The 13,849-nt window shown below is 38.0% G+C and overlaps 3 protein-coding genes across 3 annotated transcripts; 1 reads left to right on the top strand and 2 right to left on the bottom strand.

Moving 5' to 3' along the window:
* Positions 1-74: 74 nt before the first annotated feature.
* LOC138016735 (uncharacterized) lies at positions 75-3,397 on the bottom strand. The gene has a single exon (XM_068863925.1). The coding sequence runs from the start codon at positions 3,288-3,290 to the stop codon at positions 1,728-1,730; it is 1,563 nt and encodes a 520-aa protein (XP_068720026.1). The 5' UTR covers positions 3,291-3,397; the 3' UTR covers positions 75-1,727.
* A 59-nt stretch (positions 3,398-3,456) lies between these two features.
* LOC138015496 (A-kinase anchor protein 17A-like) lies at positions 3,457-5,017 on the top strand. The gene has a single exon (XM_068862561.1). The coding sequence runs from the start codon at positions 3,464-3,466 to the stop codon at positions 4,937-4,939; it is 1,476 nt and encodes a 491-aa protein (XP_068718662.1). The 5' UTR covers positions 3,457-3,463; the 3' UTR covers positions 4,940-5,017.
* A 2,627-nt stretch (positions 5,018-7,644) lies between these two features.
* LOC138015103 (membrane-associated progesterone receptor component 2-like) lies at positions 7,645-12,428 on the bottom strand. The gene is made up of 2 exons (XM_068862022.1): positions 12,093-12,428; positions 7,645-10,645 (listed from the first exon to the last, which is right to left on the bottom strand). Exons 1-2 carry the CDS (start codon positions 12,382-12,384, stop codon positions 10,380-10,382), a joined length of 558 nt encoding a protein of 185 aa, XP_068718123.1. The 5' UTR covers positions 12,385-12,428; the 3' UTR covers positions 7,645-10,379.
* Between the last annotated feature and the right edge of the window lie 1,421 nt (positions 12,429-13,849).

Genomic DNA, 13,849 nt, shown 5'->3' with positions numbered 1-13,849 from the left:
TTGAGAACGTTTCCTTCATCCACCCTCCCATGTCAATTCTTCAGCAAGGGTAAACCAATGTCAGAACCATAACATACAACAAAATATTATTTTTAAATATTTTCTGATAATAATAATACACTCATCCATAGTACTAGCTACATGTATGGCCTATAATTGAATAGATAATAACATCACAGTCTTGCTTTGGACAACAAGTTGCTAATAATGTGATGGGTTGTTATAAATACAAAAATAGTCACTATAAATATGTTATAAATACATGTCCATGGAGCATAATAATATCTATTATATAGTATCACTCAGTGTAACACTGTGATAGCTGATATCCTTTTTTGCTGTGATTTTCATAATTCTGAAGAATCTCATCTTCAAGCGCCAACGGCTAAACTGCATTTTGGCTTCCATCAATCTAACGAAAAAAGATCAGCATTTTTGGTTCCCATGGTAGATTCGTACATTTGAACTTGACGCTGATGGAGAGGGATGGAAGATGTACCAATCCTTGTACTGAAGTACCTCTAAAAATATATATAACGGTATTCGAATTGTGAACCAAACAAAAACTCAAATTCACTTTCCGGTCGATCTTCCCGGCTATGTTGTCAGAAATTTGATTGACGGAAGCCAAAATGCAGTTTGACGCTTAGCGCTTGAAGGTGAGATTCCACAGAATTCTGAAAATCGCAGTAGTAAGAGATGAAATGTACATATTTGTTGACAGAGAGATTAAGCTTCACATTTTTGGCATTGAACAACAAATGTGGTGAAATTTGATTTTAGCTTATTCCTTGCCTGTTGCTTTCAGATATCAAGCAAGTATTTGAAAGAGAGAATTGATCAGAAATCCTGAAAAACTTTCATGGTTTTGTGATGAATAGTAGCCTGCCAATTGGCCAATGACTGCAAACTTGATGCTCAATTTCTGATATTCTTGGAGAATAAAGGGGAAAAGAGGAAAGAAACTATATTTATGAGTCCAGTCTTCTAGCACTGGAGCACTAATTTATTGGGGACACTGTAAACTGAATCAAATCAAAATCAATTTCAAATTTTACTGCATTTGTTCGTATTGGAGGTCCAAAAAGCTTTAAAGCTCAAAGCAACTCCACGGTCAATAGTAACTTGATTTGAAAATTCAACTGGACGTGATAAAGAAGTAACCCAACTTGCACAAATAAACCAGTTAGTTATTTATAAGACCTGGGCCTGGTTGTTCAAAATCCATTTAACGCTAATCTCACATTTAAAAAAATAACCAAGGAGTTTATTTCTTTACTCCCAAAGGTTGTTCAACGCTGATATTTGGCAAACCTTTATATTAGAGGAAGTCAATCTTGAAAATCAAAAATAAGGTTAAAAGAATTTCAAACTTTCATCAAAATTTGAAAAAAAGAAACCAAAGTTTATGCTCATCCTGGATTAAGTTAATCGACTTTCAAAAATCGGGCCCTGGTGAAAAATCCAGTGAGTGGTCAGAGTGGGATATGAACTGGGCCCAACCTCATGCAAATCCAACCCTTATGCCCGCTGAACATGTCAACACATCCAAGTGACTATTGCAAAATCAGGACCCAATCCTGCAGAATTGACTCCAGTAAAACATGAATGACACAAACTCTCCTCTGTACACCAAAAATATCCAGCTTGAAACTGTGCAAAATTACAAAACATGCATTCTGTATGCAATTTTTGCCCGGAGCACTTAGCTTTAATGATGTAAATTTCTAAGATATCTGATCTTGTTCGGAACTTTCATCTCCCAGATAGCCCAATGCAATATCTGCGACATCTAAATTGCAATTTCCATTTGCCATCTTTGCTTTTCCTCTGTCACTGGGTGGTTTTTGAAAACACACAGCTTGTTCTTCAACTTGACTATCTTTGGCAAGACTTTCTTTAGCCTTTGCAAACTGTTGCTTCTTGTGAAGAAGATCTGTCAGGCAAACCTGGAAGTGAAGCTTAGTTTTCTCAGAGAGCTTAGGCAAGTGATGCTTTACCCACTCCAGGTGCTTCTCAGCTTGTGTGCTGCTTTGTGTATGACCATCTACATGTAAGCCTGCAGACATTTGTTGAAGCAGCAAAGATGCCATTCGGATAAAAGCACAACATTGCTTCTCCAGAACATTATCTGTGGTCAGACAATGGTCAAACAGGGCTGCAGCTTGTTGAAATTTATGCATTGCTTCATTGATAAGCTGCAATGCAAACTTGGGCATTTTCTGTGCAAAATTTGTCAATATTAACCCTTCTTGAAAGCAAAGGTCACCAACGTCTTCACAGTCTTCCAAGGCCTGCAGCTTTTTTCTCGCTATGGCCAAGCATTCTTCAGCAACTCCAAGGAACCCATCCTTTTGATGAACGTGTGACAAATACAAATATGCTCTTCCCACAAGCAAGGTTTTGTTTTTGCATTTGGCTGCAGCATCAACTGCCTGCTTCAAAAGTTGTTTAGATTTCTCAAAATGGTTCTTTCGACAAGCTTCCTGGCTTTGTTCAAGGAAAAGCACCACCCGCAGGTCTTCGTCTTGCAGTGATGCTAGTGTCTGAATCAAATATTTGTCCAGCTCACTAAAATTCAGTTTCTTCCGCAATTCTTTAAACTTACCAACTATAGATTTGTACTCTTGGTTTAAATACAGAGATGGGAAAATCTTGGCAGAATTTATTAAATCATTCCTTTCTGGTTTAGCCGTATTTTGATGCTTTAAGCACGTGGAAATATCAATTTCCTCACTGACAACGATGCCATTACTTTCTTCCAGAAAGTTCCAAAGATGTTTTCTTCCCAAAAAACTTTTCAGGAAAACTAAATCGATCTTTAGAACTATTGTTATACGAAATATTGCTGCCTGGCCAAAGAAACGAAACCAAAATCCCATGCATTTCTTTTGCAAACCCTTCTTGTGCTCTGAAAATGGAGAAAAACAGTAAAAGTCCTCTTTCCCGTTGATTCTGATTAATTCCTTTTCATCTGAAGAACATCGCCTCACGGATAAAACTTGTAAAATGAATCTGAAATACTCGTCGCCATCTTCGTGGTTTTCATAACAAACCGGCCAGCAAAGCTTTCCATCTTGGCTTCTGATCTTTAGATTCACGCAACAATCATTTTTTGGGTCTGGAAACTTCAATCTTGACCGTCGACTCGCCACTGGCTCTGAAGGTTGAGAGGTCACTTCAATGCAGGGTTTAGCAACTTTCAATTGTTCTAACTGCTTTAAAACAGCTGTCTTCGTTCGAAATACATGCGTTGGGGCTTCAGTCGAAGGTCCAGTTTCTAAAGGCATTTGTCTTCCAGCTCTATAAGCTTACGTTTCAGCGAAAAAGAAAACAAAAACAAAAATTTCAAGACCGCTACAATAGTGAAAACTTCCACCATGTTAACTTGCAATTCCCACAATACAACGGACTCCTCACCAGTCTCTTTCAAAGGCCAGGTTACTAAATTATAGCGATAAAGATGGCGAATCAAGTGTGTGGTGATACATCGGAAGCAACTGAACTTTCTTCCTTGCAACGCTTATATCTCAAACCCGTTGCTAAGCTTGGCGTTCATGTCACTCTTCCAGAAATCAAAGTCGCTGGTGTATCGATCTCAAACTGGGAAGTCATGGAGAAACTGAAATCCATGATAGCTCCAGACCAGTTTGCTGTTTTGAGGGTCGTAGAATCATCGTTGGAGTTTATTCGCTTTGAGGGTGAAGCCGACGCAAAAAGTTTAGTCTCTAAATTTGTTTCGAAACTAGACGGAAAATCCATCAAACTCAGTGGCTTTGCGGATCCACTGAAAGTGCGAGCGGCGGAATCGAAGTTGAAATTCCCCACGGCTCATGACTGGAACTCGTTTTTTAGGGAATCTGAAGATTTAGACGAGCGTAACCCAGGTGAAAGACCAGACACTGTCCAGATCAAAGGGCTCCCTTGTAAGTGGTTTGCAGATAGTGATTCTCCTGGCAAACCAAGCGAGGAAGTCTTGATAACTGTTTTTCGTAGGTTTGGTAAAATCCGTTGCGTTGATATACCTATACTAGACCCTTACAGGCAAAGGTTGTCAAAAGGCAACAGCGAATTTCAGACGTTTTATTACGGATCACACTTGCACTTTGACGCTTTTATCCAGTACAGTCAATATCAGGGATTTTCTAGTGCAATGTCAGCATTAAAGGGGATGAAATTAATGTTCATTTCTGATGAGGGCAGGGCTGCAACTGCTAATATTCAGGTAGATTTTGACAGAACCTGCCATCTCTCTGTAAAAAATATTAAAAGTAGAGATCAAGAACGACAACGGTTGATTGACATTGAACAGGCTGAGGAGGAGAGAAAAATGAGGGAAAAGGAAGAGGAAGAAAGAAGACAAGAGGAAGAACTGCTCGAACAAGAAAGGAAAAAAGCTGAAGAACAAAGACTGTTTCAAGAGGCCGTTAGAAGAAAGGAGGAGAGAAAGAGAGCTAAAGAAGAGAAGCGAAGACAGAAACATGCAGAGAGGGTCAGAAGGGAGATTGAACGAAGGGAACGGCAAAGACAGTTGGAAAAGGAACGGGAAAGGGAGAGGGCTGAGCAGAAGACGTGTGCAAAGCGGCTTTTGATGGAACTTCTTCAGCGTGCTGCTGCAGCAAAGGAGAAGGAGAATGAAGAACGGAAGAAACTTGAAGAAGAGCAAAGGAAAAGAGAACAGGAATTAGAGATGTTGAGACAAATGGAGGAAAAGAAAAGGAAACTTGAAGAGGAACAAAGGAGACGGGAGGACGAGCAAAGAAGAAAGAAAGAAAAGCTAGAAGAACAAGAAAGAGAACTAAGAGATAAACTTATTCAAAATTTGAAAAAAATGGAGCAAAGGAGGGATGAACTGAAAAAACAACTACTGCAGAGGCAGATAGCAAGCAACATGGCGAAACTAAATTCTTTTTTGTCTACTGAACACACAGGAAAATAAATGGGAAAGTTTTCTTTAAAATGTTGCAGGTCATGCACGCAAGTTAGAAAAATAAAGAAATAATGAACTAAAAAAAAATGTTTGATTATAAAGTGCATTCTGCCCACCATGACCACAAGATCTCCGGGAAAAACAGTTTGTTTTGAGGCATTTCCGTTATTTTTCTGTCGTGTAACTGTTTGAAGCAGGATCCTTGGTTAAGACCCAACCAAAACCTTCAAGAAAAATTGTTACCAAAACTACTAATGATCACCTTCGTTGAAAAAGCTTGGCACATAGCATTAAAGTGCTACTATGACAAAATTCGCATCATTCCTATCTAAGCCATTTAAAGACACAAACATGTAGTCTGTATGTGAAGAAGAAAGCTGTTTACTATTTTCAAATATCTCCTAAGTTGTGTTCCAGAGATATTCAAGTTTTAAAAAATATGCAAATTAGCCAAGTGATGATGTCATAAACTCAACCGAATTATGATCAAATATGATGGAAAAGATATCCCAGCCAATTTGATTCAGAAATCCTTGATTCTTTGCAGTAAGATTCTATAAGATGTGCTCCACAATACCAGGTTTGTTACCATGGCAACATACTGGGTTCCAGACCTCCCTGATATTAAAGGCTTTGCTGGCCACCTTTTGCATTCTGTTTTGATATTTGCCAATGGTGCCTCATCTGCATGATATTGCAAGCATATAAACATGTTAGGTAAATTTTGGGGCCTTGGTAAATGTTTTTCTGGCTTATGATCGCCAAAAATTGAATCAGGTTGAAGGGGACTGGAAAAGAGTGAGTTGCCATGGGAACCAATTTCTTTACAGCTGAAGGTGTGTTACCTGTATAACTATTAGCCCACCAAGTTTAAACGGTCTCTGCCTCAAATTGACCGAGATAGCTCTGTTTATATACTTGATTTTATATTGTGTTGAGTGAATGACATCATCAGTAATCTCATTTGCATATTTTACAAGTTTTTCAAACTTAAATATCTCTGGAACCAATGCAGATATTTCTTAATGGTAAACAGCGTTTTTATTCTTTCCTGGAATCCTATGTGATAAACATAAAAATTCAAGGGATAAAAATTTGGTCATAGTAGCAATTTAACCCATTGACGTCCAAACCGGCCAGACTTAGTATTTTACTCTGTCTAGCGCCAGAGTATTTTACTCTGTCCAGTGCCAGACGATTTTACTTGTCAATGGGGTACCCATGGGAGTCAATGGGTTAATCACTCACTGAAAAACTATGTCCCCGTTAACCCACTGACGTCCAAACCGGCCGAAACCGGCCAGACTGTCTAACACCAGACGATTTTGCCAGCCAATGGGGAACCTCTGGGAGTCAATGGGTTAACCCCCCCCCCCCCCCTCCAAATAATTTTGGAGTTTAATTGGCTGTCAAACCAACTACAGAATCAGAGTGGTTTCTAACAAGTGGCTATTTAACCAAGCCAATGATAATTATTATTATTTTCAAATCATGCAAAATGCTTACTTAGAGGAATCTTTGAAGCAACATTTTTAATGAAGACCAGCCATCACTTCAACGCTCCATGTTTAAGTACTCCTTGTCCCTTTTGCATCCATTTTGATGAAAGACATGTAAAACCCTTAGATAAGTCAAAGACATTGACCAGCATTAAATTTTGTTTATCTACAAATTTAATATTGAACTGTGTCCTCCTCTTGAGACTGGGAACAATAATAACTATTGTTATTAGAGTGGTTTTCAATTGAGTGTCGAAAGTAATTAGATAATTACTTTGTTTTATGATTACTTCACTCAGTGATTGGTTCAAAGTTCTCGCGCCACTTTTTCAACCAATCAGAAGTGAAACCAAAACCAATGGAAGCTCGCGCGTGCACATTTGCCCGCGCTTTGTGTCGGCTACGTGTAATTACTTCGAGTTTTGATTGGTTTACCGGATTGTCTCCGTCCTTTTTGACTGGCCAAAGTAATTACTTTGGTTTTGGTTTTACGACACTCAAGTGAAAATTGCTCTAAATAACTGGTGTGGAATAGAGCTTGTCCCTGTTTTCAATATACTAATGTTCGACAGCATTCCACTTGTACAGTCGACATGATACATGATACACAGCTCAACAATATTGTTGAACAAGAACTACAATACTTTGTTCATAAAATAAATGCCGAAATTGTGCATCACCGGCTTCAACAATGGAAATGATCTGCAGTTTGGGAATTTTGTTTTCACAAAAGACAAAATATTTCGAAAATGTGTCACAGTATTATGGTCTCCTGGGAACAGAATAAAGTTTTCCTAGGATAACCTCTTGAGGATTTGGGCACATTCCGTTCTTGCCTCACAACTCAGTGATTTGAGCCAAGGGAAGAGACATTCAACAGAACACAGCACAGGATTAAAGAAGATGAAAGAAATGAATAGTTTGAATTGCCCATGGCAAACATCAAATGAATTAAGTTTAATTGCAGACCTTAATATTCTTATATTTTTATCCGGTTTAGAGTTAATCTTTCCAAGGAAGAGAGGTTTCCCCTGAGGTTGCTAATTAATAAATCCATTGGATAGTGATGCATCCAAAAGAAATTTCTATCCACTTGTCAACCAACTGGCCACACAATGATAATAAGCAGACAGGGTTTGTTTGAAAGATGCCATAGAAACAAATGGAAATCAGAATGTATATATTATAGTGTGCTCAATTTGGATGAAGCCACTGTACTGCACTGCATGCATATCTTTATTAAAATTGTCAGGTGTCATTCAACCTCTGTCGCTCACATGTTGAATCCTAATCCACTTAAAAGAACAATGTTTGAACCAGCCAACTACCTTTGCCTGTACAATTTGTGACCGCTTTTGCAGCTCAAAAGTTTATATAGCATTTTCATGTGATGTCAAGATGGCCATGTTGTTCTCCAAAAGCACATAAGGAAACTACATTCCTCCCAAATTAATTTCCCAGAAATCTATCCCTTGCATTTTCTATTTTTGGTAAAAGACATGGCCACTGATAAATGTATGAAAGTGCTATACAGGTAGGCTATATACAACAATAATTAAATACAGTAACATGATAACAATGATTTCTTGGCTTGAGTAAAATGCCTCAGTGATGCTATATAGAATTACTATATTATCTCTTTTACAGTTAATAAACCATTAACTCTGCACAAGAATTTCATCATATATTATGATAATTGCCACATGCTTCACTATTGGCGGTGATTATTTTTTCATATTACTGCTTGTTTTGTCATATTGTTGCCAAACTTTGAGCATTAAACAGCGCCTAACTCCAAGACATGTAATATTATTATTGATGGTTTGTATCTGATGTCACGTTGGCCATGTTGGTGTACGGAATAATGCATTGTTATGTCTTTTGGGAATTTGGCTATAATTATTATGCTAAATTTGTGGCACCATTTTCTATTGTTCTGCACACCAACATGGCCATCTCATCACATGGAAGCAAACCAAGAATTGCAGTTATTTGTACACAATGATTTGACCTCATGACAACAACAAAAAAGTCAAAACAAGTTTGAAAAAAGACTTTTGCCGTAAAACCATCTAGACAATGAAATGTCTAGAGATTTTGTGGACAAGTTGCGAAAGAAACTAATGCTGTGCCAAAGTGTGAGTCAAACACTTAACTGGCCTTGGTAAAAAAAACTTGGCAAGCCTTTACAATAGAAAATTTAAATTCACTTCATGGCTGTTTATGGTTCCAGGGTGTACAGGTGATGCCTTGGTGACATTCATTTTTGATTAGTTTAGATGTGGTTGAAACAGTGTGGTCCCTTCAACAAACAGAACACAACCTTGAGGCAGTTTCTTCAAGGATAATTTGTATTATTACTACAATGTTTTACTTACTGCGATTTTTATAATTCTGTAGAATCTCACCATCAAGCACAAAACACCAAACTGCATTTTTGCTTCCATCAATCAAATTTCCAACATAGCTGGGAAGATTGACTCTGCCTCCGGAAAGTGAATTACAGTTTTTGCTTAGTTCACAGCTTGAATACCATTATGACATCTTTTTAGAGGTTCTTCAGTAAAAGGATTTGTGCAGATTCCATCGCTTACCACTGGTGTCAAGTTCAAATGTACCATGGAAACCAAAGATGCTGATTGGTAGGTTATGTCACATATCAATGATTTTGGCATCCATGGTTTCGGGTCACCTCTTGGCATGGCGTCAAAAGTTTGAATGATGGAAGCCAAAACGCAGTTTGGCCATTGGTGCTTGAAGATGAGATTCCGGAGAATTATTAAAATCACAGTAACTGGATAAAGGTTATCCAAAAAATGATAATTTGAAAAGGGAATGGTTTTGCTGAATGTTTTAAATACTTTAGGACTTTGCAATGGGTCTGTGGCCAAAATACCACGTTCCAACACAAAATTTCATTTAATCAGTTATCGGGAGCAGATTAAACAAAACTACACTATTCATTTACCTATAAAAATTGCGATAAGACATTCTTCCAAAAATTTAAAAAGCTAAAAACTGCTACCCTGCAAGCAGAGTCTCCTTTTACCTTCATCGGCAAGAGAAGGAAATACAAATGGAGGCGCTGCTTGCTGGGTACTTCTGGTATACCTTTTCCAATGTGTTACAGGATACAAAACTTTGGCAATTGCGAAACATCACACTGAAGTACACCACAGAAGTGATATAAATATCACTATATAAATATCAATATAGCCAATTCAAGATTCTGACAAAGTGACTATAAAGCAAGTTTGATTGTTTAGTGTTTGAAATGCTTTTCATCATGAAACTCAAACCTAATTTGAATGTCCACACAGACTCCATACATGCAAAACTTTTCGTTTAGCTTGTAATTATTAATATTTTCCTTTTTTCACCTATTGTTCATCTTGGTATTAATTTATGGCTCCTAGTTTTCTGACTTGACAGTGACTTTATGGTCACATCAAAATTTATTCAGGTTTAAGGTTTACGAAATGTTTTTCAAGAATGTCGTATTGCAATTTGTTATAGTTTAATGTTCCCAAGTCACTCCTTTGTATACACGTTACTCCTAGTCCAAAATGAAGGGGCACATTGAATGGTTTGAATATTGCTATTCTAAACAGTCTTGAAAGAATGTTTCCTTAGTTACCTCAGTCTAATTTTCATTTAACACTGACATCCAGAAACCTATAAACATTTTCTTTAGCAAAAAAATCACTAGAGAAAAAAATGCATGCAAGAAAATTTAGACTTTAAGAATTCAACTGAAAAGAGGTCATTCTAAATCAAAAGCTCATTGTTATACTAATGATGAAAAGGCAACCTTCTGTCTGTCTGTCTGTCTGTCTGTCATATTTCACTTAAACTCCAGACTAGAACTTGTTTGCTGATATTCCCTCTTCAGGTGCTCCTCATTCTAAGTTCATTATGGGTGTTATGTTTCCTCAACATAATTCCTTCCATTATTGCTCTTTCTTTTCTCCTTTTCCATCTTCCTCTTCAGTTTCAGATTCGTCATATGCTTGATGTTTCTCATCAGGTTTTAGAAGTCTTCCAACCATGTCGTATTTCTCCATAAACTGTGTTTCCCATTCGCGCAGTGAATCCATCTGCATACTATTCAAGTCGGACAAATCATCACATTCAGCCTTAACAGCATCAGGTCCAACAGAAAATGTTGCAAGACCTCTGCTTGCATCATGTCCCGCAAAGACACTGTAAGGTCCTCCTATAAAAGAAAGTGCTGCCCAGTTAAGTAAAGAATGGAGCAGCAATCAGATAAGTGCTGAAAGGCTAAAATAAAATTTTTACTTAGGCCAATTACAACAAATGCTGACAACAACAACAACAACATCAATAATAATAATAATAATAATAATAATAATAAATAATGAAAAACCAACACTTGATTTGTTCTAATTTCAGTTGATTTTTAGTCTCCACAATGAGTAGAGCACTTGCACTTGGCTAAGAAACCTTGAGACTTAACTCATTGACTCCCGGGGGTTCCCCATTGAAGAGTAAAATCGTCTGGCGTTAGACAGAGCAAAATACTAAGTCTGGCCGGTTTAGGCCGTCAAAGGGTTAATGGTGATTAATTAATTAAATCACTTTCTGAAAGCTCAGGAAAGCAAACTGCCATTTTCACACAAGAGGTGCAGCAGTTCCTCGGGAATGAACATTTATTTGTAGGCAGTTATTTGCAGTGGTGCACGTATTTCACATGGTGGGTTCTCAGCCATTGAAAAGGAAGGAAAAATACATGGAATGATAATGTTTTTTATACACTTTGAAAAGACGGAACAAGAGGTCAAAGTTTGATCCATGACCGAGCAATGAAGGAGAATGGGTTAATACCAGGTTTGACTGGATCGTTGTTTTCAAAGAACTATCACAATGCCAACAATCCATGACGTACAACCAGCATTAACCCATTGACTCCTGGGAGTGAGACCTTTACAGATTTTATACTCTGTCTAACGCCAGACGATTTTACTCATCAACTGTCAGAGCACAGCGGCTCTCTGTACATGTAAAATTTGTTGACGGAATTAAGAGACAGTTTTTGAATTTTCCTAAAATGCGTATTATTCGCGATCAAGAAAATTGATCGCAGGAACAAGAAAGATAACCACTAAAGTGGAGGAAAAGAGTTTTTATAAAACTCGGATTTGGTGAGGCAACGATGCGTGAAAGTGCAACGATTTTAATTTAAATGAGTAAGCTTGACTCAATTAATTAAGGTTGAGTTTAATGAATGAAAAAGAAAACAATGAAATGGCCCACGTTGCAAGTCAGTGCGCTAAAATGAAGTTAAACCGTTTGAAAAGGGCCTGCATTGTTCGAATTTTCAAAGATTTTCAGATGCGCTTTGGTAAAATCGCGCTTGTTTGTTTATGTTAATTTTTCCAAAAAACGACGTTCAAGGTATCGCCACACATTTACTTGCCAGTCAACGATTTCTACAAGTTTAAATCTAAACGAAGGTGTGACCAGCGATCAAAGCCATTTCCAATGAAAACGATGAAACACAAATCTCGCAGACCACCGAACCATCAAAACAATCTGTCGACGCGAGTTTGAATTTGAAGAAGACATCGACATGAAACCAACATCATTTACGACGCTCACCTTTCGACCAACGAATCTATGGAAGAATTGAATCATTAACTTACCAGGACCATAGAAGTCTTTTCCACGGGTGACATCAAACACCTTGAAGTTTACAGCAAGGAGAACTCGCTTTTGCTTAACGCCATCGTATTCTAGCAACTCTTGGGGAGTGAAGTCGCGTTTCTTCATGGGCTCAAGCGGCTTTTCTCGGGGCGGGGGAGGCGGTTTGCGAAATCTGGACTGCACAAGCTTCCGAATAAAAATTACGATAAAAAGGAGCCCAATGATTTGCACAGGGGAAGAAAGAGATTTAATAAAGTTTACGATCTCAGACACAGCCGATTCGAGGCCCATCTTGAGCAAAAAGACTTCATGGGGCCGCGTCAGTTTAAAGACCGCACTGACTTGTGGGTACTCTAGGTCACATGCTTCTTAGCGTGACAAACTGCAAAAAGTTCAAGTACAACCTTTGTGCACTGCAGTCAAAAGGCGGAATCATCGAATGATAAACCTTTTATTCTCACACCTTCGAAAGTAGATATACGAAACCCGAAACTTTGATATTCAGAAAAAAAAACCTTTGTTCTTATCCTTGATTGAAATTCCCATCCCAGCAGTTAATCATTCAATTACCTGTTGTTCTTTTCTTCTTTTAACACGTGCGCAAGTCAACATGAAAAACACATTATTTATCATGAAAGGCTATTAGGGAATTGAAGAGGCTTTTTTTACGTTTCAAGAGGACTCTTAAAGCGCAAAGGCCAAGGGTCGGAAGCGATCTTGATGGGTTTCCAGAGAAAATGCAATGTCAATTGAGAAAAATTGAAATGCAAAGCAAATCTTTAATATTACCATGTGAAAGCGCTATTCTGGTGCTCCAGAGCAAATTTGTTTTGAACTGAGTTGGAAACACCGACGTGGTTTTGTGTGACACCGGAATTTGCAACTCCCAAAACCATACTGATACGTCAGTTTTCAAACTCTCCGTTTTCATAGCGGTGAAAACGAGGAAAAAATGTTTCTGACCACTATTAATTTGCCCATTCCGCTCTAAAACGATTATACAGCTATTTTCGAAATTCTCTCACTTTTTTAGTCTTTAAATATCATCGCTTTCTCAAGAGTCTATTGTTACCTATCCACTCTAATTCGTTTTCAAAACGCCCCAACGTCTTCGCGTTTAAGCTGGAGCGTTTTCAAAAGAGAGTACCCCTGTTTTGAAACCGGTTTCAAACGTCTTCGTTTTCACACATTCATAGCCTGCGTACCTTGTTACTTGTGGTAGTAGGGAGCTTTAGCAACGACGACGGTAACTGCAACGAGTACGTCATCTCGAAATTAAATTCTCATTATTTTAATCACTTCACTTCACTTCACTATTCCAAGTTTTTTAATATGATAAAGGTGTAGCAGTTCCTCAGGAATGAAATCATTATGAGCGGCGCTTAATTTAGGGGAGAAAATTAAAATTTATCCTCAACTGGTGACGTTCTTCATAAAACCTCAAATTTCTATTTCACGTTGTTGGAGAGCTTTAGCAAAGACAACGGCGTTGGCAACGAGAACGTCACAAATTTGCATAATTACTGGGCAAAAACAATGGCATAGCACGCCCTGCACGTGCGTTTGTCACTTTTGTTGATTCCTTTGCCGTTGTCAGCAAACCAACAACGTGGAATAGAAATTTGAGGTTTTATGAAGAACTTTACCAGTTGAGGATAAATTTTAATTACGCGCCGCTCATAATTAAGCTCATAATTAAGCGCCGCTCATAATGATTTCATTCCTGAGGAACTGCTACACCTTTACTGCCTTTATC

The sequence above is a fragment of the Montipora capricornis genome, chromosome 9 (genome assembly GCF_036669925.1).
Source record: "Montipora capricornis isolate CH-2021 chromosome 9, ASM3666992v2, whole genome shotgun sequence".
Taxonomy (NCBI): Eukaryota; Metazoa; Cnidaria; class Anthozoa; order Scleractinia; family Acroporidae; genus Montipora; species Montipora capricornis.
This window is presented reverse-complemented; position numbering and strand designations above follow the sequence as displayed.